The sequence below is a fragment of the Callorhinchus milii genome, unplaced genomic scaffold (assembly GCF_018977255.1).
Source record: "Callorhinchus milii isolate IMCB2004 unplaced genomic scaffold, IMCB_Cmil_1.0 Scaffold7, whole genome shotgun sequence".
NCBI lineage: Eukaryota > Metazoa > Chordata > Chondrichthyes > Chimaeriformes > Callorhinchidae > Callorhinchus > Callorhinchus milii.
In genome coordinates this window covers 24715163-24740899 of record NW_024704748.1, presented here as the reverse complement: position 1 = coordinate 24740899, position 25737 = coordinate 24715163, and the positions used below count along the sequence as shown (strand labels likewise).

Sequence of the window (25737 nt, the reverse complement as noted above, 5' to 3'; positions counted from 1 at the left end):
TACCCAGCAGTAAATAGGAACCCAGTTGTTAGTCGATTGGTGGATCGCTTTTCCGGGGATAATAATTTCTTCAAAAAGAATAATAGAATTTGTTCACTTCAATCCATTATTGTTTGTGGGACAATGCTGTTTGGCGGCTGCATTTTGCCGACAATATATACAGTCAATTCACTTTACAGTCTATTCTGCGAAGCGCTTTGAGATGTCTGGAAGACGTGATAAGGCGCGAGATCAAACGCAAGGATTATGGTATTATTATTATTATTACCCCCAGAAAAGCGACCCGCCAGTTGATGACAACCGGGTTCCCACTTACTGCTGGGCAAACAGAGGCGTGTGGAGTAAGGAAACTTGCCCAGTGTTTCGCCCTATCCCGGGGGAATCGAACCCAGTTTCTCTCACTTGTGAGTGCTCTAGTCTAACCCCTAAGCTAATAATAATAATAATAACCCCTAATAATATACATACATGGAACATAACAGCGAAAAGTCCTGACCATGCATCTATAGGCACGTGATCACATGTCTGGATCGACCCACCCAGACCGATTATAGGTGCAAAACGCATTTGCTGCACTCAGTTTGCAGAAACTTTATTCCAATCAGATTGTCTCTCATCCTGGTTTCAGGACTATACACACACGCGAGAAAAAAAAAAAGAAAACCCGAAGCATCTAAAACGCTGCAAACCTCGGCGGGGAATTTGCCATCGATCGAAGCACATAAGAGAATTTCATTTGGCATCAATTATTAAATTTCGTCCATTCCAAAAGGAAATTCAAGTAACTGTACACGAGCTGTGGTAATCACAGCGCATGCATCTCTGTCCGATTGAATGCTAATGATGAGTTTTACGCAGCTGACATCCATTCCGTCTGTTAAGTTGTCTTATTTTCCGCACTGTCATATCAATAAATTGTTGAATGTCTGCAGCGATCTCGTATTGCATCCTTTCCTGGCGTCGCCATCGTGCCTGACGCCAAGAAATGTGCATCCAACGTAATTGCCCGGTGCCTGACCCATCCAGCTGGAGCTGGCACGCTTTGGTTTGAGTTTTAGGTCAGATTTGCATTGCTAAAGCCACTATTAATATACACAAGCGCCGGCCACAAGCTGCCAGGATGATAGGTCAAAAGCATCCAGAATCCAAAAAAAAAAATCAACCTCCAAGTCAGCATCATTCACATCTTTCACCAGCTCTGCCCATAGCACAGACTGATGACCCAATTCATCACCATTTCTTCGCCAAGATCTAATTTCTGACACGGCTCAGCCAACCCCAGCCTCGACCAAACCCGTGGCACAATTTTCCAAGGCAGTTGATCGCATCCCGGATTTTGTACCCAGAACAATAATAATTCTCCACACGTTGCCGTAGTTAGGCAACCCGAGTTATTCAGCCTTCTGGTACCAGATCACCATCTGGCAGTAACTTGGCTTTCAAGGGCCTCGGGGAACACCCTGGCAACCCCAATGCATTCACAGATTCCAGCCAACGTTACCCTCCGACATCAATCAGAGCTCGTTATCAGTCAAAGCCAAGCCAACCACACCCAGACAAGATCAGGCAACCGTACACACTGTACAGTCTGGTGACCAGATCCTCAGCGAAATAACACATCAGCCTGACACCCACCCAACAAGCGCCGCATCGCTCGCCACAGGCAGAATAACCCAAACCATTCAAAATATAGATCGACAAAATTAGTTCCGATGATGACAGTCTTGCAAGTTTCTCGGGGGGGGGGGGGGGGAAATCAGAGCGACCTCCCTTCCCTGTGTGCCACAATACAAACTCAACTGCAACCGGCCATGCGTCTCAATAGTAAGTGTTCCAGAAATGACAATACCACTGAAATGACAATATCACTGTTTAACTGTAACCCGACATAATATTGCGGCACTTCAAAAGGTGCACCACAGGCAATCTACCAGAGACATAATAACCCCCCACTTAACCCACCAAATGCATTGGGGGGAGGGGGCGAGAACATTAAGTGTAATTAAGGCCTAACAAAATGCCCAAGTAAGAGAATATTCCTATTTTTTTTCTAAACCCGCAGACTGATACTCACTCACTGACCCGAAGGTAGAAAAGAATGGTATTGATTGACTGTCAGACGAAACGTCTATCAATATTTTCGCGTTAGATTCCGCATTTTATTTTATTTTATTTTCACATCGGCTGTGACCCACGTTGCACTTGGTAGGAATTCAGACGTGCGGTTACCCATCGTGTGCCCACAACATTACACCTGGTGCAAGTTGGGGGGCACCTGTTCTACTTGTAGGAACAAGTGCAGCACTCAACAGCATCACTCCAGAAGAGCTCCTGTACCACTAGTTATCCTCCCCAGCAGCCGTGCCTTTGATTTGATTCTCGCTAAGCAATGATAACCGCAACTGGCGGACAACCCGCATTGTAAACCCGTCGTTTAATAAAACTTAACTCGCACAGGGGGTGGTGGGGGGGGAATAAAACCTACAGTCCCAACAAATCAGTATCTTTTTTTTTAAACTTGGGGTTAAAATCCTTCACGCGGTTAAGGCGACATTTCGTCTTCCATCTGCGGATGGATGGATGGATGGATGAGTGGGTGGGTGGGTGTGGGGGGGGGGGGGGTTTAATTTCTAAATGCGGCAAACATCAACAATCACTCAATGGTAAGTAAAGTTCAAAAATTTCCGGGAGCGACTGCTCTTTTTGATTGGCTCCGGCGTCTGAAACCCTCCATGCAAATCACAGCCCAACGCCAGTGACTGGGCAGCAGATCCGCACAGGTTTACTGGAGGCAGAGAATGCACTCAGCCCTGTGCAAAAGCTCAGGGAAAACCACTGCCCGGCGAAGCCACGACGCTATAAATCGCCCAACGTGATTTTTTTTTCTCTCTCTCTCTCTCTCTCTCTCGCAACCGATTTGCGAACAAAACGAAACAAAAAAAAAAAAGCGTTTTTTTTCTCTCTCTCTCTCTATCTCTCTCTCTCTCTCTCTCTCCTCTCTCTCTCTCTCGAGAACACAGAATGAGCAACAAAGACGACATCACTAAGTGCTCTCCGGCCCCGATCTCCAGCTTTACCATCCAGTCCATCCTTGGGACCACGTCGGAGAAGGGACGCGCGGGGGCCAAAGACACTGCCAGAGTGAACGCGAGGAAACCCTGTGCGTCCGAGTCGTCGGACGACGAGTTAACCGACGAGGGGTACCGGGACCGAGGCTGTTTGTGCTCCGACTCGGCTCACACACAGCCCTGCCGCAGGCACCAGGCCATCAGCTACACTTGTGTGAGTAAGTAAAGCAAAATTCCTCATACTCACCATCCTTGGCAATGGTCGTCCTGCTGCATTCAGCCCCTTTTTTTTAAAAAAAATATTGACTTTGTAGACTGCAAATCTAAGAAACGCTTCAATATCACCGTCGTGCGTTGTGATCAATAGGTTACAGATACAGTTCGGGGGCTGATGTGTTGGGAAATTCCAGCACAATGCAGTGCAAGTACAGTAGGTGTGTAACTATCTCCAAAAAAAAGACATGCACGTGTGGATAGCACGTACCACAAGCGAATCTTTTAGTTATAAAGCACAGACTTTCGATTCGATGGATTTAGTCAGCGGCGTTTGTGCAGAAAGTCATGTGAAATGGAGATTTATCGGTTGCAGAAATAAGAGTGATTCGCAAGGGTTGATTTTGTTCAAACCGGGAACCTCTCATTTACTGAAGTTCGGTTGCAATTGGGTAAATACAGTTCGGATATTTTGAAGCTATGACACCAGAAGAAATGTTAGAGCCCAGATACTGGAGGTAGAAAAAAAACTGTCGTCGCTGCAATCACTGAGACCTGGGCCATCGAGTGTGTAACTGATCCATTTAATACAATGCAGTGATGCAGATTATAATACAAACCGAGAAGAGATGTTCTCTCGTTGTAATGCATTGGGAATTTTCAAAACCTTGGAAGAGTAGATGAATTAAGGAGGGGCACAGGGCAAGGCATACATTTTATTTTAAAATAAAAGGTTCCTTACAAAAAAAAAAGCAGGGAAGGGATGTTAGCTTCAGTACACATTTACAATATTGTAGTGTACAGAGGTTGTTGCAGAGTTGATGGGAAAACAGACAGGTTTCAGACCTATTCGACGTAGAGGTAAATGTAAACTTAATTGTTCACCTTTTCATTGGTCACATTAATTGGAACATAGTGTTAGAGATGTAATTGTGTTCACCGCTGTGTGGTATGGTTACGTGTTAACTTTGGGGTGACTTTTCGATCAATCAATCAATCAATCAGTCGATCAATCAATCAATGGATCAATCAATCAATCAATTCTGCAGTTCATGTTTCCATTATTAAAATTAACGCAAACTGCAATATCAGGTCCCGGAACTTTTGTTTGTTTGTTTGTTTGTTTATTTGTTTGTTTATTTAAAGGGTTATTACACAATATATATATATATATATAATATCGATACATCTATAGCCAACACTGGATGTATGATTTTCTTTTTTTTAATAAAAATAAAAACACCCCCAGAAAGTAGTTCACGTGGCGCAAAAAGATAAGAGTCCATTTAAAATAAACGAGTGGTGGTGGTGGTGGGGGAAAAAAAAATAATCTGAGGACCACATCCCTAATTTTTTTCTCTTCCCCCCTCCCCCCCCCCCACCCCCTCCCCCTCGTCTATCCCTTCCAGACACCTCCAAAGGAGTGGGCGCCGCGGAGCGGGAGGTCGCGGGGAGAAGGCAGTGCCCGTACCCGTCGCGGGATGGACAGGTCCACCTGGAACCGAAGGAGACGACGACGACGACGACGACCACCTCCTCCTCCTCCTCCTGTAGCAGCAGCCCGACCGCGGCCGAGAGGCAGAGGGAGGGGGGGGACCGGCAGGGGCTGAACCCGGCCAAGAAGAAGACCCGCACCGTCTTCTCCCGGAGCCAAGTGTACCAACTGGAGTCCACCTTCGACATGAAGCGCTACCTGAGCAGCTCGGAGAGAGCGTGTCTGGCCACCAGCCTCCAGCTGACCGAGACCCAGGTCAAGACCTGGTTCCAGAACCGCAGGAACAAGTGGAAGCGGCAGCTGTCGGCCGAGCTGGAGGCCGCCAACATGGCCCACGCCTCGGCCCAGACTCTGGTGGGAATGCCGCTGGTTTTCCGGGACAGTTCGCTGCTGCGGGTACCCGTTCCCAGGTCGCTCGCCTTCCCAACTCACCTGTACTATCCCGGGAGCAATCTCACATCCCTACCCCTCTACAATCTCTACAACAAGATTGAATACTGACCCTCACCCTCCCCCCCCCCACCCCACCCCCACCCCCATACCCCCTTTTTTCTGCTCCCCCCCCCCCTTTCCAAACCCCTTTATAATTGTTTAACACTTTAAAATTGTATATTTATATAATAACCGTTATCTGTCGAAAATATATCTTTCTTATATGCAGCGACTTGCATAGTTATTATCGAAGACGACGCGCTTTCTCCACGAATTGTATTAAATACACAGTGTGTATATACATATATGTGTATATATATATATATATATATATGGATTATTTTGTAGTTTCTTATTTGAAATGTGTTTTATTTATTTTCCCGTGGTTTCAGACTGGTACGTTTGTGCTGGGGAAAAAAACAACCCCAAACAAACAAACCCACCCCCCCCACCACCAAAAAAAAAAAAAATTCAAATAAAAAAAAAATGGAGCATTTTGGAAATGAAAGAAAAAAAAAAAACCCCTCCCCACTGATTATTAAAGTATGTTTCTTAATGTGTAGGTGGACGGGGAAATGCATATGTTATACTTTCGAATTGGCACATTGCTGAGCTTTATCCACCAGAACTCTCTTGATTCATTCTTAATGAGTGGCAATAGTTCTTCCAGGTCAGAACTATTCGCCCTCAACTATGCACATCGGTTGATTTTTAAATGGAGGGATATTGCAAAGCAAACAGCACCAGAAGTAATTATGTTTAACAGTGATTATGGTATTTTTCGGGGGTGGGGTGGGGGGGACTTGTGTAATGTTGCAGCGTACAGTTCTGACAAACCTGTATCACATCTCCTGCCTATTTAAAGATGCTTTTGTTTCGATGGTGTAAATAAATACATTGGAATCCGAAACAGAGAGACAGCCCTATAATTACAAACATGACAAGTGCGGAAGGGAGTCAGTTAGACACACACGATCGAGGCTTTCCAAGGAATTTGCATCAACTGTTTTCGTTTATATTTAAATGTAGAATTTGAAACTCCTTTCGTGGAAAAAGGATTGTAACTGCCACGAGTCGTAACAGTACCCTCACGTCTATGGGTTCCTGACGGACGATTTCCCCCCCAATTAAAAAAAAATACATAAAACGTTAACAAAAGTCAAATAAAAAAAAGAGGCCTCGTCTTAAATATGTTGCTTTGTTGTTAAATGTGGCACTTTAGATCTGCGAATCATCATTTTTTTAGAGTAACACTTCGAGTAAAAGGTAAGATTGATTTATACCGTTTGGGTAAAAAAAAAATCACGGAGAAGCAGCATTTTTTTTACACACTATGTCAAATACCTTTGCTCGCTCTGTTCGGCTCAGTTGCAAACATGTGAGAAGGGTATTTGAACGTCCTTTCGAATCGAATGGGGAGTCTTAAAGAGCAGAACAGAGGCGAGTCTGCATTTTAATGACCTTTGGTGACCCAAAATCCTACGAGATGCCACTCATTATTGTGCATCCGACATTGCAGAAGGTATTTAATCAAAGGAAAAATGTGTGTTTTTTTTTAACGTAGCGGATCAAGCAAATGAGTCCTGTTTTTGACGTTTTTACAATTTCCCTCGTGCAAAAATGTTAATCGTTTTGTCGCCGCACGTTTGCCACTGCCACTCGCTGGGGTTAGCGGACGTTTTATTTTATTCAAACGCAATCAGACGCTCCCGAAATTATGTAGTGTTAACCAGTTACACCGCTTGGTTCTTCAACAGGTTTTACGTTGCACGCTTTTTTCGGTCTCAAGGGGGCTCTGATGAAAGCGCAGACCAGCACTTGGTTCACTGTGGCAAGGTACATTTATCGACGAAAATAAACCTAGGATAATATATAATATATAGAAAATAGTTTCCACACGTGCATCTCTGTCAGACAGAGAGAACGACTGTCACCTTCCAGCAACACTGGGGAAAGAATTCAGGGTTTTGCACAATGCTGTAGTAACTCTTACTGGGGCCAACTCTGCATTAAAACGTGTTTCAGTGTGAAAGCAGATATCACTTCCTACCTCTGGTGACATTTACATCAACTGTGCAGCGATGCCGGATGTTACTTTAAAGGAACTGTGTGTGTGTTTTTTTGTATACCTCTGTGCCATTTATTTCAGAATTTCTACCCATAGGTTGAGTAACACTACAGTGGAGTTTGAAACCGATAGACTTAAATCACTTTAGACCCCACCCCCAGCCCCCGCAGTTAACATTGGCAAACCCTTCAGATGAGAAGTTCTGTGTGCATTCGTTCATTTTAAAACGAAAAAAGGTTAAGATGCAGTGGAGACAAATTTCGAAGATGTCGGACAGTAAGTCCTTGTTGTTCGGAATAACAGATTCCAATGAGACAGTTCTCCAAACTGAGAACACGACGGGGTTTGCACCACACAGATGTTTTAACGGTACTTGCAAAATTCCTGCTTTTCCTTCCAGTTGTAAAGCCTGACTCGCAAGTCGTGTACTTTTCATCTACTTGCGCTGTGAAACGTCCTTTGCAAAATTTTAATGGGGGAACTCCTCAGTTAAATTCAAGGTATGAGCAGAACTTTATGCCGCGGCAAGTTTTAAGCATTGCAGTGAAACAATTGCACTGATTTCCTTGGAAGTGTTTTTTTTTTAGAAAAAAAAATCTCAAACATATAATACGCACCAATATGTGGCAATGGCTCGCGATGCGTTCAGAAGATATTTCAAAACTCTTTATTTGAATTAATACTGAATTAATTGAATTAATTAACTCTTTATTTGAATTGATCAAAATGACTTTCTCACAGGAAGAAGTGGAGGGCACAGATACATTGACCGAACAAAATCACAAATCGAATTGCACGACAAAGAAACGGTTCAGAATGTAACCAAAGCACATCAATGACACATTTACAACGCAGTAAATAATATGTGCATTCACATGTCGCGAACAGCGTCAACAATATCACAATACGTTTAATTAACGAGGCCCTGGATCACAAGCACAGTAGGTGAAACGTCGGGAAACTCGATAAAATCTCACCTGGACAAAAACCCACCCTATGATGCATTTACCCATTTACTTTTAATCACTTTACTTTTAATTGCATTACTTTTTTTTGACACGTGCCAGCCAGTAAGGAAAGGCATTGCACATCCCTGGATTGCCTGGGCACCAAAAAAAACAACAACAACAATCCCTCTCCTGCCAGGACCACAGCGCATCTCCAGTGAACACTGCACTGACCACAACATGATTGCCATTGCAAGTTTATTCCGACAGGACCTAACACGCTGCATTGAGCGACCTGTTGGAACAGCCAAAGGTTTTTTTTTATTGTCCCCTTCCTTTTTTTTTGCAAAAAAAGAACATTTTTATTCAAATGCGCTTTAGGGTTTCATACTTATAGACAGTAAGGATGTGTTTGTTTTTTTTTGGGGGGGGATTTCTTTCCTGCATCTTTATGAATTGAAGACATTTCAGAGCTTTTTGCAGCTTTCAGGAGAGGGGGGACCCCCCCCTGTGTGCAGCAAGTGCACGCGGATCACGTGACACGCACACGTCATCCGCCCCGCCCCGCGGCAGCAGAGCGCCTGACGTCACACCACCGGCCTCCCTCCCGCCCCCGAGCTCTTGCGCGCGAAACTCAAAGCCGTGACGTAATTCAAACGGACCAACCGCGAGAGGCGGTCCGAGGTGGTGGGTCGGGTCGGGGGGGGGGGTGGGGAGGGGGAGTTTGGCGCCGGCACCGCAGCGCGAGGTGGAAGCGGCGGAACGAGCGGTTTCCGCGATTTTGAAAAATAACGATTTTTTTTTTCAATTTTTAAAAAAAAACCGACAGCCGAACTGCGGCGGCGGCGGCGGAGCGGCAGCGCGAGGTGAGGCCTCGGCCGGCGGTTCAGTTCGAAGCGCTGAACAAACGGCCGTAACATCTATTTTCCAACCATTAACGTGGAGCGGTTTCGCCTGAGAGTGTTTTTTTTTAATTGCCATTTTCTCCCCCTCACCGCCAAAAAATGTATACCCGCTCCACCCCTCCCTTCTCCCTCGCTTTCCCGACCCGGGCTCGGCGGCTCGCCGTCGTCGACGGCGCGGAAGCTCGGAGCGCAGCTGCTGTTGGGGTGGCGGCCGCGGCCCCGGGACGAGGTTGCCCCTGTAGGCCCCAGGCTTCAGCGAGCTGTCGGCAGGATATGGACGTCAGGCCGAGGCCGGGGATATCCGGACCCGCGGCCTGGCTTTTCGACCTCCGGGAGGGACCTGAGCGGAAGTCTTCAGGAATAATAAGATAAAACCTGTCTAATTGTAATACGGTGACAACCTCAGGCGCTCCGCACAATTACAGCGGTTTTTGTGTGTCGAAAAAGACGTGAATTTACAGAACAAACGGATTCTGTTGGTTCGTTTTTTTTCCCCAAAGAGACTCGAATCGGCATGAAAATGTATCTTTTGCTGCATTTTATATATATATAGATATATATATATCTATATATATCCCATCAGGATGTAATCCAAACGTCGGTTGGACGTGGTGTTTATATTTCACGCCGTATAAAGCATTGCTCAGAACTCTGCAGCTCGTGTACTGTCCCGCACCAGACTTCGTGACCCCATCACTCCCGCCCTCGCCCTCGCTCCCCTCCACTGGCTCCCCATCCCCCAGAGGATCCAATTCAAGATCCTCATCCTCACCTACAAGGCCATTCACGGCCTCGCTCCCTCCTACCTCTCCGACCTACTATCCCCCTACGTACCCGCCCGTACCCTCCGTTCCTCTGGCGCCGGTCTGCTCCACATCCCCCGAACCAACCGCCCGCCCCATCGGTGGCCTTCAGCCTCTCAGCCCCGAGGCTCTGGAACTCCATCCCCAGTGCCTTCGCCGCCTCCTCCCTTTCCTCCTTCAAGGCCGGTCTCAAGACCTTTCTCTTCAGCCGTGCCTTCAGCTCCCCTCTCGACTCTCTCCCCCCTCCTCGCTCCCTCCCTTCCCTCCCCTCACCATTTCCCCCACTGCTCGGGTCCCGACCCAACTGTTCAGCGCCTTGGGACGTCCTCCCGACGTGAAAGGCGCTCTATAAATGGAATCTTGTTGTTGTTGACACGCTTCATAGTTGCTGTGCATGATCACTTCGGCATTGCTGTGCTACAGTTGCAAACCGCCCCTCAACCCTTTTCCTAATGCCCATTAAACAATAATGCCCAATGGAAGCTATACATGTAAAGTGTGGCTGCGGTCACCGTGTTTGTTGCAGCTTGCAGCCTGACTGACTGACTGACTGCTGACCTCTTTCTTGGCTGCTTGTCACCCAGGTGATAGGTTTGGCAGTATTGTCTCATCGGGGAGGGAGGAAAGGTGGGCCAACCCCAAAATAATTTGTTTGACTGGGAAGAGTCAATTCTGCAGTGGTCTTGTTTGTCCATTTCCCGAGTTAGGTGGGGGTTACAGTACTCCAGGGCACTGCTGACGCCAGCCCAGCCTGCGGCTCGTTATCAAGATTTGTGTTGGCAAAACCAGTCACTGGGAGAAGCGATTCTTCTTACTAGCTACCAAGGGTTGGCTGGATTCTGACAATTCCACTGCCAAAAATGTCAACTTGGAGGCATTTCCTCTTATTTACAAATTAAAATTGCACTATAATTTATAAATTAAAATTACAGGAAAATGTCCATGTGTAGATGGTACTCAGTCTCGTTTGGAAACGCGTAAGAATGGTGATGGGTTTCCACATATGCCAGATACATGGCTGACCCAAAACATTTTTTTAAAAAAATTACGTTTTAAAACTAGGGTTTTGAAAGAGGTGGCCGCTGAGGTAGTGGATGCCTTGCGTCTGATCTTCCAAAATTCTTTAGATTCTGGAACGGTCCCATTGATTGGAAGGTTGCAAATGTAACACCACTATTTAAAAAGTGTGGGAGAGAGAAAATGGGGAACTATAGAGCAGTCAATCTGACATCAGTGGTAGGGAAATTTCTAGAATCCTTAATTAGGGACGTGGTAGTAGGGTACTTAGAGGACCATACCATGATTAGGCAGAGTCAACATGGCTTTACAAAAGGGAAGTCATGCTTAACAAATCTTTTAGAGTTTTTTGAGGATGTAACTAGCAGGTTAGATAGAGGGGAACCAGCAGGTGTAGTATATTTAGATTTTCAGAAGGCATTCAACAAGATGCCACATAAAAGTCTGCTACACAAGATTAGGGCACATGGAATTAAAGGCGATATATTAGCATGGATCGAAGAGTGGCTAACGGGAAGAAAACATAGAGTGGGGACAAATGGGTCCTTCTCAGATTGGCAAGATGTGACTAGTGGAGTGCCACAAGGATCAATGCTTAGGCCTCAACTATTCACAATCTATATTAATGATCTAGACGACATAGAACTCAAAATATCTAAATTTGTGGATGATACTAAGCTAGGTGGGAGAGTAAGCTCTGAGGATGACAGAAAACAATTGCAAAGGGATATGAATAGGCTAGGTGAGTGGGCAAGAAGGTGGCAGATGGAATATAATGTGGAGAAGTGTGAAGTTATCACATAGATAGTAAAAACAGAAAAGCAGATTATTTTCTAGAAGGGGAGAGACTAGATGGTGTTAGTGTTCAGAGGGATTTGGGTGTCCTTGTACACCAGTCGCAAAAAGTTAGTATGCAGGTACAGCAGCAACTAGGAAGGCTAATGGCATATTGGCGTTTATTGGAAAAGCGTTAGAATACAAGAGTAGGGAAGTCTTGCTGCAACTGTATAGGGACTCGGAGAGACCGCACCTAGAATATTGTGTGCAGTTTTAGTCTCCTTATTTGAGAAAGGACATACTTGCTGTGTAGATTCACTAGGTTAGTTCCTGGGATGAGGGGGTTGACCTCTGAGGATAGGTTGAGTAAACTAGCCTATATTCTCTAGAATATAGAAGAATTAGGGGTGATCTTATAGAAACATAAGATTCTTATGGGGCTTGACAGAGTAGACAGTGCATGACTGTTTCCCCTGAATCGAGAACTAGGGGTCACAGTTTTAAGATTAAGGGACAGCCCTTTCGAACAGAGTTGAGGAAACACTTCTTCACTCAGAGGGTAGTGAACTTATGTAATTCTCTATCCCAGAGAGCTGTAGATGCTCAGTCATTGAACATATTGATAGGTTGATAGGTTTCTAAAGCATAGAGGGATTAAGGGATATGGTGATAAGGCGGGCAGATGGAGTTAGGTTAGAAGATCTGCCATGATCTTATTAAATGGTGGGGCAGGGTCGAGGGGTCGAATGGCCTACTCCTGCTCCTAGTTCCTATGAAATTGTCCCAAAATTTTCAAGACTCTGTTTTCACTATTATGTTTCAATTGTGAACTTTTAAAGAGGTCATCAAATATTCTGTTTTTCACTACTTAAAATAATTTTTCCACTGCATTAAAATATGCTAATGAACATCCATAGTACTGTAATACATGCTGAAAGTTCAGGCTAACTACAGTAATGTCATATCTGCCAAACCTTCCTTGAATTTGTGTTTAGGTATATAACAATAATCCTTGCATTCGACACAGCACCTAAACATTGAATTGTGCACTTTACTGCTTTTTAATATTTGTTGGAAGTGTGTTCAACGAGCTAGCATCTTGTATCAAAAATATAGGTGACCCAAACATTTAATTTTAGAATCTCAACAGGGCTTTCCACTGCATTGACTGTTCATAGCACCCCAGACAGATCTTCAATATTTCACAAATCCATTAAATAGAATGAAGTGTCCCTCTTTATTGAGGTGATGAAATCTTTACATTACTGCACATCTTGTGATTTGCCTCAATTTCTGTTCCTCAATATAACAATTGAAAAGATAACAATTGAAATGTAACCTCTTTCTGCAGAAAGAATGGTCACTGTACCTGTACTTTTGGTAACCAGCTAGTTAGTTCTGTGACCTTTTTTGCTCCCCCCCCCCAAAAATCAGAAATTCATTCTTTTCAGTCAGGACAGTAAGATAAATAATGCAGTTTGAAGCCGGTCATCTTGTTAACTGGCAATGATATTATTAGCTTTTATCTGGTATCCAAATTACATTCTTGCCATTTTTTAAAATGGAGTAACCCTCATGGTATCATTTGTGTTGCTTCTCTTATGAGTTATTGCTTCGGTCCTCATTTGCACCTGGTTCATCTTGTGAGAATTCAGGCAAATTTTCTTTTTCTTTCACTATTTTAATATCATATTTGTGGAACATTGCTGGCATAGATTAGCAGCTGTTTCTCTCAAATTATTAATGTGGATTTAATTTGGGTTTCAGTTTATCATCCTATTTGTTGTTCATTTTGGGTTCCATTTGTCTTGTGATTCAGTTGGATTTAAGTAGACTGTCCTCCCATTGATATTTCAAAATAAATGTGGAGCCTTTCTCCTAGTTATCCTGGCTAAATTCCCTTCTTAATCCAATTTTCCCCTCAAATTCAAATTAATTGGATGTTTCTCGTTGTTTGTGGAACTTTTCTAGTGCAGATTAGCTGTTGTGTTTCGCTATATCAATTTCTTTTGAGTTATATTTTGTAAAACCTTCTGATATTTTTACGTGAAAGGCACTATATAAAGTTGTTAATGTGTGATTATAGTACTATCCCAAAGATTCTAATAGAAACATTTTTTAAAAAAATGTCTTATATTTTTTCAGACCATCATTTAACTCAGCCCTTATTCTCTGCTGTGCTTGGCTCAGTGAACTCATCTCCTCCCTTTCTTAACTGTCTCTATCCCCCAGAAGATCAACTTTCAGATCCTTATCCTCTCTTTTAAATTCCTCCAGGGTTTTCTACCACTCTATCTCTGCAATTTCCTGCAAATCTGCTGCCTCGTCCACTTGTCCACTATCGGCAGCTTCATTACCCACACCCCGTTCGCCTGACCATCAGTGAACGAGCCTTCACCCACATTGCCTCTCCCTCTGTTAATGTTTCATAAAATCACTCTGCCACAGACCTTGAGCGCAAGACTTCATTAGCTATATTGTTCCAACAACTTTTTGAAAATCTTCAACTTTTGATACATGTGAGTGACCTTATTTGTGGCTCAGTTATTTGTGACTCGCATTATAATAGAAGCTGTACAAAATGCTTTCAATAATGAGATGTTTTTGCAATGGTAAGTCACTAAATTGTGATGGGTTTGGTTCTCGGCTCATTCTGTATGGCAATTTTTTGTCTTGTTATACAGTATACTGTAATGAAAGCTTGGCTTGGTTGGTAGCAGTAAGTCAGAAAGTTATGGGATCAAGCCCCATATCGGGACTTTGTTGACACCATAATGTAGTGCTGGGGGAGTTCTGTGTTGTGGGAGGTGCCATCTGTTGAATGAGGTATTAAACTAAGGTCTCGTCTGCAAGATCAAGTAGACAGTAAAGATCCCATTGCAATGTTGAGGGGAGTTTCTTTTGACGTCTTTGTCAATAATCCCTATGCTAGGAAATTGTTCATTTCATGTCTATTTGTGGGATTCTGGTCTGTAGAAATGGGGTGCCATGTACGTCTACAAATAACTTTACACACACGTCTATGAATCTCTGAGACATTTCAATGTAATTTGTAACATTTCAAATATATTCTTTAATCCCCAATATATTTTGCTGTTGCAACAAAAGGAGGGAAAATCTAGTTCTTGCTTAATTTTTCCTGTAGTTTTGAGTTTCCTTGCATCTTTTTGAACACATTTGAAAGCTCAAAACTTGTGATTTTTAGTTGACTGTACCAAATTGGGGAGGAAGTTGAATAGCTGTCACTTAATTTTAATTGAATTTCTGTGATCAGTTCCCCTTAGTGTGTTTTCATTTAATTCTCACCGGAGGTCTGTTTTCTAATTTCCAAGCTATTCGACAGAGAATTTATCAACGTATTGTCTGATTGAAATAGTGAGCAAGCACAGTGAGGGATTGAAATTCCTGTTTTGCATGCCTTTGGGCATATGAAAGCTTTAAAATATACATCTAAAATGTACATACTTGGGTATGTGGGGAGGGATAAGAAATCATAAACTATGTAACTGCATTATGATTATTTTGTTCCACTTTCAGTTTTAAAAGCTATAACCATGGCCATAAGTATTTTTTCCTTATACCAGTTTCAGGAATATGCATGTGATATTTATGCAAGTAAATTGTTTCTGGTAATGTGCATGTGTCACATGTATGTGCTATTCAGCAGATATTACGAAAGAAATCCTGAGTTTTCTCCAATTTTTTTCTTTTCTGCTTGCCCCTCACCACCACCACCACTACCACCACCCATGGTTTTCTTCTGCTTTTGACATAAATGCCCTGAAAGTTACTTGGTGGTTTTATTTTGTCAATAAAAAGAACTTGACTGGTCTTTAATTATACTTCATAGAAATTCCAGCATAGGAGGCTGTTGGCCCTATGCTGATTGGAGCTAAGCACCCTACCCAATAACAATTTTTTACTCTACCTGTTTGTTTTTATACGGTATAATCAGGAAGAATAAATATTAAGTTGCGGTAGTTTTGCTTAGATTAAATGAAGGTCTGCTTCTCTCTTCCTCTCATGCTGGTCATTGCAAATCCCCTTGTTGATGATTTTAACGTTTCCTGAAAGCTGACTATCAGTCTTTTAATGGAGAATGAGATTCTTGATATTTCATGCTTTATTTTCAGATGACTGGCTCAAATGAATTCAAGCTTAATCAGTGTCCTGAAGATGGGATCTCAGCAATTAAATTCAGTCCCAATACCTCTCAGTTCCTGTTGGTGTCATCCTGGGATTCTACTGTCCGGTTGTATGACATCACTTCGAACAACATGCGGCTAAAATATCAGCATTCAGCAGCTGTCCTGGACTGTGCTTTTCATGTAAGAAACTTATTAATTTCAGTTAACCACTGTTTAAGATATTGGCACCAATTCTCTCTTTGATGTGAGAGAAAACATTCTCTGCTTGTTTCATGACGATTAGTTCTAGACAAATAGCTCATCTGACTTGCAAAACACAGGTGGTCTTGCACTGCCTCGGGTTATTGAGGAATATTCATGCCACCATCATTTGCTGAGCTTTAAGTTACACTTACTAGGAATTCTTTGTGTTGGTCCTTGATAATGGGATAACTAACTATATTTTTTACCACGTATTTTACTAGTACAATGCACTGGTGTATGCTTCAATTGTGCAGGATTGAGAACTACACCTTGATTGATGTTGACACATACACCTTGGATTACTATGGATTTGCCTATCTTCTTCAGGCATGTCTCCTCGGTACAGGTTCAACCCCTCCCTCAATAAACATAATTAGTATTTGTATTTTTAGAGTTCTGTTGTGTTTTAGCCTTTAGGGTTAAAATTACAACAATAGAGCTATGCATTAAATTGGAGTAACTTTATTACTGTTTCACAATCTACATGAGCAAAGTCAGTCTGCCAAAGAAAATCTAATATTCTTTTAATGCAAATGTGAGAACATTGTATTTGTTCTAGAGGGCAAAACTAAAAGTAGTATATTTGTAATTTTGTTTATGAGTGCTGTTTATTCTTTTTGTAAATAGGATCCGACACATTCTTGGAGTGGTGGATTGGACCTTTCACTTAAAATGCATGATTTAAACACGGACCAAGGTAAGGAAAATATATTTTTGTGGCACAAGAAAGGAGCAATGAGTATTAAATGCGTTATGTAAGATGTCAGCAGGTATGGTATGGATTATACCTGTAGCTTGTCCAAATATACAATCTTAATAATTTAATAGCTTTTAAACATTAAGTATCTTTGACTCAAAATAACTATTTAATTGGATCAGTCATTTTACCTACTTTCTTCAAAAGTGTTTATTTGTTTTATTTCCTTATTTCATCAGTAATACCGTGTTCTTCTCTTGTTCCTCACGAACTGCAATAACAATATTCAGAAGCACTCGCTTGATAGTTTTGTTTTCAAAGTGCAAGAACAACTTAATTCCTCAGGGATCCTTGGTATCCTCTTACTTTAAGATTTTTATTTCTGAGAAGATGGAGAAATTATAGGGGTATTCTTTGTTTTTTGGGAGCAGTTTCTCCTTCAGGAGCCTCCAGAAACCTCTAATCCTATAAGTGAAATTTCTTATGTTCTGGTCTTATTTTTTAACCTGTGCTTTGACTTCTTAGAATTGTAGCCTGAAAATCATTTGCTTGCTTTCAGTTTCCTTTATGATATAAATTATATATTTTTTTGCAGAATCTGTTGTGGGCTCACATGATGCTCCAATCCGCTGCGTTGAATACTGTCCAGAGGTGAATGTAATGGTGACGGGAAGTTGGGATCAGACAGTTAAATTGTGGGATCCCAGAACACCTTGCAATGCTGGGACATTTGCCCAACCAGAAAGGGTATGTAATACTATTGCTTGTAAAGATCTGGCTAATTTTCAAATAAAGTACAGTTCATTTCATACCTGACAACCAACCTCTTTTCCACAGAGAATAACTGAGTAAGAATAGAGATTAATTTACTGTGGCCTTCAGATTGCTTTATATTTTCCCATTTCCTCTCCTTCCCGTGTGCATATTTGTTGCTAATTTTATTTTCCATATTGATAACTGGGTAAGTATGAACGTGCTGAGTTGATGGGAAGAAACCTGAATGGTTCCCCTAATTTACTCTAGTATTTGGCTCCACTTCTGAAGTTTATGTACTTTATAGAAGACAATCTGCAATTTCCACTGTATTTTGTTAAATAAAATACAAATTGAAAATATAGTAATAGTTGAAGATGAAAGAGGTGTGAAATTGCATACTTTTGCATGCTATTTTTTAAAATAACAATTCACATGATGCTAAACAATTTTCATTATTGAATGAAGAGAGTTAACACTTTGTGCATTATGACTGTCTAAACTCATCGGACGTGAAACATTACTATTGCAGAATTACATGCTGTTTAACAAGCTTTTAACCGGCTGGAAAATTGGCTTATAGCTTTTAGCTATTCAGAACCTTTTATATTTTTGAAAAAAACATTTTGCTGCTATTTCCAGAATACATGGTAGGAAATAAAAAGTTGAAAAATAAAAATAAAGCATGAAAGATAAATTAATTAAGGGAAAAGTAGAAAACAATGGGGCAGAAAAAAGGTGAATGAGCTGTGGGATTGGAAGAGGATTATACAGGAGAAACTGTAGTATTTGAAATTTTTTTTAATTTTATTTAAAATGTGTTGGGGTTAATATTGCAGTAATAAGCTATTTCTGATTTTGAGGAGCTATTACTGTAATCATTTTCAGCGACTCAGTGCATGAGCTGAAAATATGCAGAACTGTTTCGCTCTGAGAGGTGGGATTTTTCTTCAATCTGCTGGCAGTATAAGGTTTTTAGAGGTAAATATACTGTGAGTAAATCTTTTGTTGACTTTAACCAAGTAGAATAGTCTTGGTTAACTTGGAGAAATTAAAGCCTATAGGTAGCAGTTCAATTCTTGTGGTTATACTTAAGAGGTAACATAGATATACTGTATATTGGACAGTTAAATGTTCACCTTAAGCACCCTATTACTGCTGTATAACTACATTATCTACTAAGTGGCCATGTTAGCCACCCCATTACTCTTAACCCAATTTTTAGCAAGACCCTAGTTCAGAGAAAATGAGTTGTGGTGAATGAGGATATGATTTATGGCATGTTGTACGTTGCAAGAGCTGGTGATGAATCTGTGACAGAATGGAGTGGAACAGACAGGCATTGTCGATGAAGCTGTTTATTGGTTCAGTGAGGTTCATTATGTCATCAGGTTTTTATCTGAGTGAGTAATACTTCTACTGATGAATGTGTGCAGAGTCGACTGGCAGAATCTGCATGACCCATCGGCTCTATTATTTGATTTATGAGTGCTCAGGAGTTGGGAAGATCACACTCGAAATACAGAAAGTACCTGACAGCCAATATTTATAAAGAATGGCATGCATTATGAATTGTTTAAACTATTGGTCTGAATTACAAGCTTCAGCAAAAAGATTAAAAGCTGTTAATATGTATACGACAGCTAGCTGCTGGCTTTTCTGTTAGGGGTATAAGGGTGAATGTGCAGGCTTAATTGTAAGTGGCTTTAGTTGTTAATTTATTAAAAATGGTTAGACGTATGCCGCATACTAAAAAGAAAGACCAGAATAATCGGGTTGCACAATTTCCATCTCAAGAATATGTGAGTTATAAAGGCTAATTTGATCAGTTTCAATAAACTACAAATTTGATAGTCTCTTTTTATACTGCATATAACTTTGTAATGAGTTTATTCTATAATGTAGCCCTGCATTTCAGTGATACAACAATATCAACAACAACAACTTGGATTTATATAGCGCTCTCCACGCTGGACGGCATCTCAGAGCGCTTTACAGTAACAGATCCCGGGGCCGAGCCAGGGGGAGGGGGAGGAAGGTGATCAAAGAGACGGTCGAAAATGCAGTTTAAATGCAGCACACAGAAGACCAAGCCTCACTCTTATGTTTGAGAATGTGTGAAGATAACTACAGTCAATGTAAAATAAACTGATATACACTTAAAATTTTTAAATTATTTAGTAGTTAGCTATATATGTTTAATGTGAATGAGACAAAGTTCCGCAACTCTACTATACTACCAATGTAACAAATGCTGGTAAGTGGATCACAAGGCAGAACTGATGAATGGAGATCTGACCACGTTTATGTTCTGTTATGAAGCCACAGAGATTTTCTTACAGCCTTGCTTCCTGTTGCCCTGCAGCCTGTACAGATGCACAGAAGAACTATGAATATATCTGGAATTCTTGCACTTTTTCCTATTTGCTTTGCCGATTTCCACATTATTAGATGCTTTCTGTGTACTCCAGACTATTTGAGTTGAAGCTGTAAAGTTTGTTAAGTTTGACACTTTTTTGGAAGAAGACAGTAAGTGGCTTTTTGTAGAATATTCCTCGGGGTTGATGAAACCATAAGCGTGTTTATGATTAGCATGATGTCGGTGACTAGTAAACTGTATATGCATTATTCTCTTGTTACAAAATTAAGTAATTTTATTAGGTGTGAGTCATAATATGTGTTTGAATTGCTAAATTGTTTTTTTCAAATGACTAGCTATTTTGCTTACATTTCAGTGCTGTACGTTGAGGAGTCCTGTAGCTCAGTGGTTAGAGCACTCGCCTCACAAGCGAGAGACCTGGGTTTGATTCCCGGTAGGGTGAAACCTTGGGCAAGTTTCCTTACTCCACACGCCTGATAATAATCCGTCAAGAAAAAAAACAGTAATAAATTGGTCACTTCAATCCACAACTGTTTGTGGGACGTTGCTGTGCGCAATTGGCTGCTGCATTCGCTGCAATTGGCTGCTACATGTGGGTATTTCGTCATGTGGGCTACATGTGGGCATTTCGTCCACAAATATACATTCAATTCACTTTACAGTATATTCTGTGAAGCACTTTGAGACGTCTAGAAGACGTGAAAAGGACTATATCAAATGCAAGGATTATTATTATATGTCAGCACAATAATGTATGTCAGCCTCGATTATTTGAGTTCCAAGTCCTGACGTAGGGCTTGAACCCACAACTTTCTGACTCGGAGGCGAGAATACTCCAAACTGAGTCGGACTCAGTACCTAAATGAAGACTCTTAAAACTGTTTTTTGTTCTTTTTAGGTGTACACTCTTTCTGTGTCTGGAGAACGTCTAATTGTTGGAACTGCTAGTCGCCGTGTACTTGTCTGGGACTTGAGGAATATGGGATACGTACAACAGAGGAGAGAGTCTAGTCTAAAGTATCAGACTCGCTGCATTAGAGCATTTCCAAATAAACAGGTATTCAAAGAGTGAATGTTATGCAGCTCAGGGAAACTCATGGGAACCCTGCCAATCCCACTCTTTTTTGCTACTCTTAATGTGTTAAATGTATCACATGGTATGATTTTAGTAAACAAAGTAAAAAGATCCAAGGTTCAAACATTGTAATTGGTAAGGACTGGTCATAGGAGCACCAAGAAACAATATTGATTGAGCAATGTTTGAAGTTGAACAAAAGGCTGGGATGAAGGCATTTGGGCCTTTTGAGATTCCCACATTCACCTCCTGCTACAAATCTGCTCACCATTTGCAGTGCCCAGGTGATGCAAGTGTCCCCTGGGTGCAACTGCAATAGCCCAGTACTGATTGGGTTTTCTGATCTTTGTTTGTACAAGGCTCTTGGGCATAGAATCGTCAGGAACTTGCCTGGTTGGCAATTTTTTTACTTGTATTTGGCTCCAAGAAATATAGGGAGAAAATTGCTTTAATCTATTTATTGGATGGCTTTGAAACAATTTCCTTAACCAAGTTTCTCTTTAAGCACATGGCCATGCTTGAACAGGTTTGAGGCAATGCCTCTTGTATCAGTTCCAGTGAATATGATTAGCTTCTTATTAACACTGATGAAACCCCTGATTTGGTATTGATTACCCCATCCAGGGAAAGGCTAACGGACAACCCCGTTATAACATCCCTACCTCTGGTGCTGACAAGTCAGCTTCCTGCACTAAAGAAGTAAGGAAGTGACCTCAGCAGTGCTTCTTGCACTCAGGAAGTTGCATCAATGGCGACCTGATGAAGCAGTATTGCTACCTGATGAAGCTATTTGTAGTGTTTATAATGCCGGATGAGATGTAGGACCACATTATAATGTGGTTGCCAGATTTGTAAAAGATGTATTTTAGATTAGTCTGAAGACGAGAATAGATCCGCTTTGCTCCAGCTTTTATATGCTGATTAAAATTTGAAAAGGAAAATGCTTCATGTGATCATTCACTAAATTTCAAGTGGAAAATAGGAGCTGATATCAATTATTGTTTTGACTAACTTTTTTATCATGTTAACTTGTTCAATTGTAGATTTTGTTCCCTGGAAAATGATTTTCCTTCAAAGGGGAATTTCAGGGCTTACTACAAGCGTTTAATTGTTTTTTTCTTGTTTAGGGTTATGTTCTAAGTTCAATTGAAGGACGTGTTGCAGTGGAGTACTTGGACCCTAGTCCAGAGGTGCAAAAGAAAAAATATGCTTTTAAATGTCACAGATTAAAGGAAAACAACCTTGAACAGATCTATCCAGTTAATGCTATTTCATTCCACAGTGTTCACAACACATTTGCTACAGGTAAGATATAGATAAGCAATATTGGATTGGTGAATTAAAATTTAGAAGAAATTATGAACTTGTGTGGGAAGTGTTTTTTGATTTAATGTTCAACTGCTTGAAGTTGGTCCAGTCTTGTAGGAAAGCTGTGATGGTCTAGGTGGTTCTGGTGCAGAGATTTCTTAATCCCCCAGTTGCTAGCTCCTGATTCTATTGTGGGTGTGTGTGTTTATACTTGTGTGTGCTTTTGTGGAAAGGTAAGCTAAATGTGTATTATTAAGTTTTGTACTGTTGTTGGAAGAAATGAAGCAAATATCCTATTTATGCTCGGCTTCTAAACCAAAAGCTATTTAAAATAGCATGCAATTGTGATGGACCTACCAGTAGCCTAATCTGATCTAGATACAGCTGACAGAAGACATTGGCTGTGGAGTTTCCATGGGAACGCTTGTAGAGCAGAATTTTCTGAAGCATTGTGTGCTGAAAATGATTAAATTTACTCTATGGTTTTATGCGGAAAGAAAGCTGTTTAGGTGAAGTGCATCTCCTTAGTGGTTGGACAATGTAGTTCTAGCTAATTAACTGTTTTGACCTCCAAGCATTGAAAGATTTTTTTGGTGAGGGGGGGGATTATTTCACTCTTTTTGCATAGAAGACTTCTGGAGTACTTTTTTGTAAAGTTTTTGGATCCAGACATAATACAGTTGCTTTGTATTTATCAATTTACTTTAATGGCTCGAAAACATAAGTATGGATGCCTTTATCAGATATTGAAAGCAAGATTGCTAATAACTTTGAAATAGGCTGAACTACAATATGGAGTTCGTATTCAAAGGTTTTGCAAGGAGTCCTTTTAACTCTGGAATGTTTGTAAATTGTAAATAACTATTGTATTACACTGCAGCAACTGTTTTAAATACAGTACTGGGGGCAGATTGGAATCTCAAGGCCCCTGCCATCATCCGATTCATTGATCAACTTGTTGATTTTTTTTGTGAATTTTGCAAAACCGTTGCTTCCCAAACCTAAATATGTAACTGGTACATTTCTGTAAACTACATTTTTCTTTTTCACTTTCTTTACTACAGGTGGATCTGACGGATTTGTGAATATCTGGGATCCCTTCAATAAAAAGAGGTTGTGTCAGTTTCATCGCTACCCAACTAGTATTGCATCACTTGCCTTCAGTAATGATGGCTCTGCCATTGCTATAGCATCCTCATACATGTATGAAATGGGTGAAATTGACCATCTGGAGGACAGTATCTACATTCGTCAAGTGACAGATGCTGAAACAAAACCCAAGTGAGTTTCTTCTCAGTTGGGTTTTATTCTTTTTATACCATTCATTTGAAACATTTATGTTTCTTAATTTCATAAAAAATTATTGATGTTGAGTGGACAATGCAGCTGCCAGCCAGCAAGGCCAGGTTGATTTTATCTTCTCCCAAGCTTTCAATATCCGCAGACTGATAAACATTGCTTAGATAGTGTGCCTTGTTTTCAGAGGCAAGAGGTTAAATAGTGGTGCTCTTTCTGAATTCCACAACTTTGATCAGTGAAATTTAACATTACAAAAGTATGTTTGCTTGAGGTATTTAATTTTTGATGGCTTATGATGGGAATGCTAAATAGATAGGAAGTTTTATTTTACAAGATCTGCACAGATTTTGACCAATTATAACCTTATTTGCTAAACTTAGTAAACTGTTGATATGGAAAATGGTTCTTTGACATGTTTTATAATCTTAGATCTAGAAGAATCCTTCCAACAATTCTTCCCATTTGAATTGCCAGGTGACTTATAAATACTTATAACAGTTGATTATAGGATATTGGTCCACTTCCTTGACTTTTTTCAAAGCCCTATAATCAAATATAATCATTGTTTTTTCTCTGAAAGCCATGCTGGAAGAGCTCACACTACCTCTGTTTCTTTTCCTTTGTAGTTTAATTGTAATCGCTATTGTCCAGCCTATTGAATGTTCTTGGCCTGTATTAAATAATCTAGTTGTTGTCTTTTGTTCTCTTTGTATGTTTAAATTTCAATNAAAAATATAAATTAAAGATTGTCATCTTACATTTTTTACACATTTGAGTAATGGCTCTGAGGGTTATTTTCTGTGCATTTCTCTTTGTGACTGTATTCTGGGTTCAAGGGTATCCGCCATGGGGGGAGAGGTAGGTGGGGTCTCCTTGGAGCTGAACATGCTACAAGGTGACATGCCTGGCAATGGAATGTCAAAATCGAGCCAAGAGTTTGTGGCGGTCTTGGTAGTCTGGTTCCTGAGGCAGGTGAGTCTGTGGCAAGCCAAAGCCCTAACGGGTAGGGTGGTCCTAGCAGTGAGAACGCTTGCCATACAACAGTATCAATGGAAAGCTATGTGGTTTCAGCAAGTTAGACTCCAGCACACTCTGGGTTTCTAATCCTTAACTCTTGCTAACCTGCGCCTAATATTTTCCTGAATTAGGTAAGCAGGATGTGTCCCTCCAGGTCGAGAGTGCACATTTCATTCCAACAATCTATTTGTAGGGTTTCCACACATAGGTGGGATCTATGGAAAATTTCAGCTTGGTTTCTGGATGTGTCAAACACATGGCTGGCCAAAAAAAAAATCTGCCTTGGTTTGAACATATTTTGGGTTCAGACTTTGGGTTGGTCTCTGGCTCTCTCCATTGCAAGCCAATCTGAAAAGAAAAAGTGGACTATTTGGGGGCCTCAGTGCATCTCAATTGCATCTCCTTTATCATATAGGTCTGGATAAAGCCTTGAATCACTGAGATGAATAGTAGCTATTGTGGATGTTGCCAATGATGCAAGAGTATGAAATAGTTAAAACAGATTTTAAGGCTGGAATCAACAAAGTAAAAGATGCCTTACAATTTAGTATAAATAAAAATATACCAGAATAGCAAAATATCCAATTTCATAAGCCCAAATGAATTAATCTTTCACGCACTGTGTATATAAATGAAATGGTTGCCTTGTTCACTGAGACTGTTCAATCCTGTCTACCAATTTATAGTGGTACTGGCAGTATTTTTACAATTAATCACATGGTTCTGTCTAAATATTGCAAGAAGCTTATTAACATTTGAACTTGCTAGAAAATTATGCATATTTCTTTTTTTTTGAACCGACATATACTTTTGAATTGCTGCCATGTAATGGGGGTAAATAGGGAAATTCAGGTTAATTCATGTGCTGAACAATCTGACAATCTTTCTCAATTTTCCTGCATCAAATGTTCATCTCAGGCAGGCTTTATTTGCCTGGAGGAGACCAGCAGTGAGGCTAAAGAACCAACAAGAGCACTGGTACATTACACTAACCAATAAAATTGCACAAAAAATCTAACATTCAAGGAATATGAGGTATGATAGAGAATTGCGAAGATTTGAAGTCTTGCAAAGAATGAGGATGGTAAGTGT

At 41.0% G+C, this 25737-nt stretch overlaps 2 protein-coding genes across 2 annotated transcripts; both read left to right on the top strand.

The window, feature by feature from the left end:
- Positions 1 to 2994: 2994 nt before the first annotated feature.
- hmx2 (H6 family homeobox 2) lies at positions 2995 to 5280 on the top strand. The gene is made up of 2 exons (XM_042337001.1): positions 2995 to 3290; positions 4737 to 5280. The coding sequence occupies exons 1-2, from the start codon at positions 3022 to 3024 to the stop codon at positions 5275 to 5277; spliced, it is 810 nt and encodes a 269-aa protein (XP_042192935.1). The 5' UTR covers positions 2995 to 3021; the 3' UTR covers positions 5278 to 5280.
- A 3643-nt stretch (positions 5281 to 8923) lies between these two features.
- On the top strand, positions 8924 to 24372 carry bub3 (BUB3 mitotic checkpoint protein). Its single transcript, XM_007903933.2, has 7 exons — positions 8924 to 9089; positions 15859 to 16053; positions 16744 to 16813; positions 17409 to 17560; positions 20845 to 21003; positions 22149 to 22326; positions 23394 to 24372. Exons 2-7 carry the CDS (start codon positions 15859 to 15861, stop codon positions 23612 to 23614), a joined length of 975 nt encoding a protein of 324 aa, XP_007902124.1. The 5' UTR covers positions 8924 to 9089; the 3' UTR covers positions 23615 to 24372.
- The last annotated feature ends 1365 nt before the right edge of the window (positions 24373 to 25737 follow it).

What these genes read in the sequence shown, in the direction of transcription:
- hmx2 (XM_042337001.1), top strand. Translation starts at nt 3,022, where the DNA reads ATGAGCAACAAAGACGACATCACTAAGTGCTCTCCGGCCCCGATCTCC. An exon ending in AGCTACACTTGTGTGAGTAA is followed by an intron (nt 3,291 to 4,736) that starts GTAAAGCAAAAT and finishes GGTCGCGGGGAG; the next exon opens with AAGGCAGTGCCCGTACCCGT.
- bub3 (XM_007903933.2), top strand. Translation starts at nt 15,859, where the DNA reads ATGACTGGCTCAAATGAATTCAAGCTTAATCAGTGTCCTGAAGATGGG. An exon ending in TCCTGGACTGTGCTTTTCAT is followed by an intron (nt 16,054 to 16,743) that starts GTAAGAAACTTA and finishes TTTTGTAAATAG; the next exon opens with GATCCGACACATTCTTGGAG. An exon ending in GAGCATTTCCAAATAAACAG is followed by an intron (nt 21,004 to 22,148) that starts GTATTCAAAGAG and finishes TTTCTTGTTTAG; the next exon opens with GGTTATGTTCTAAGTTCAAT.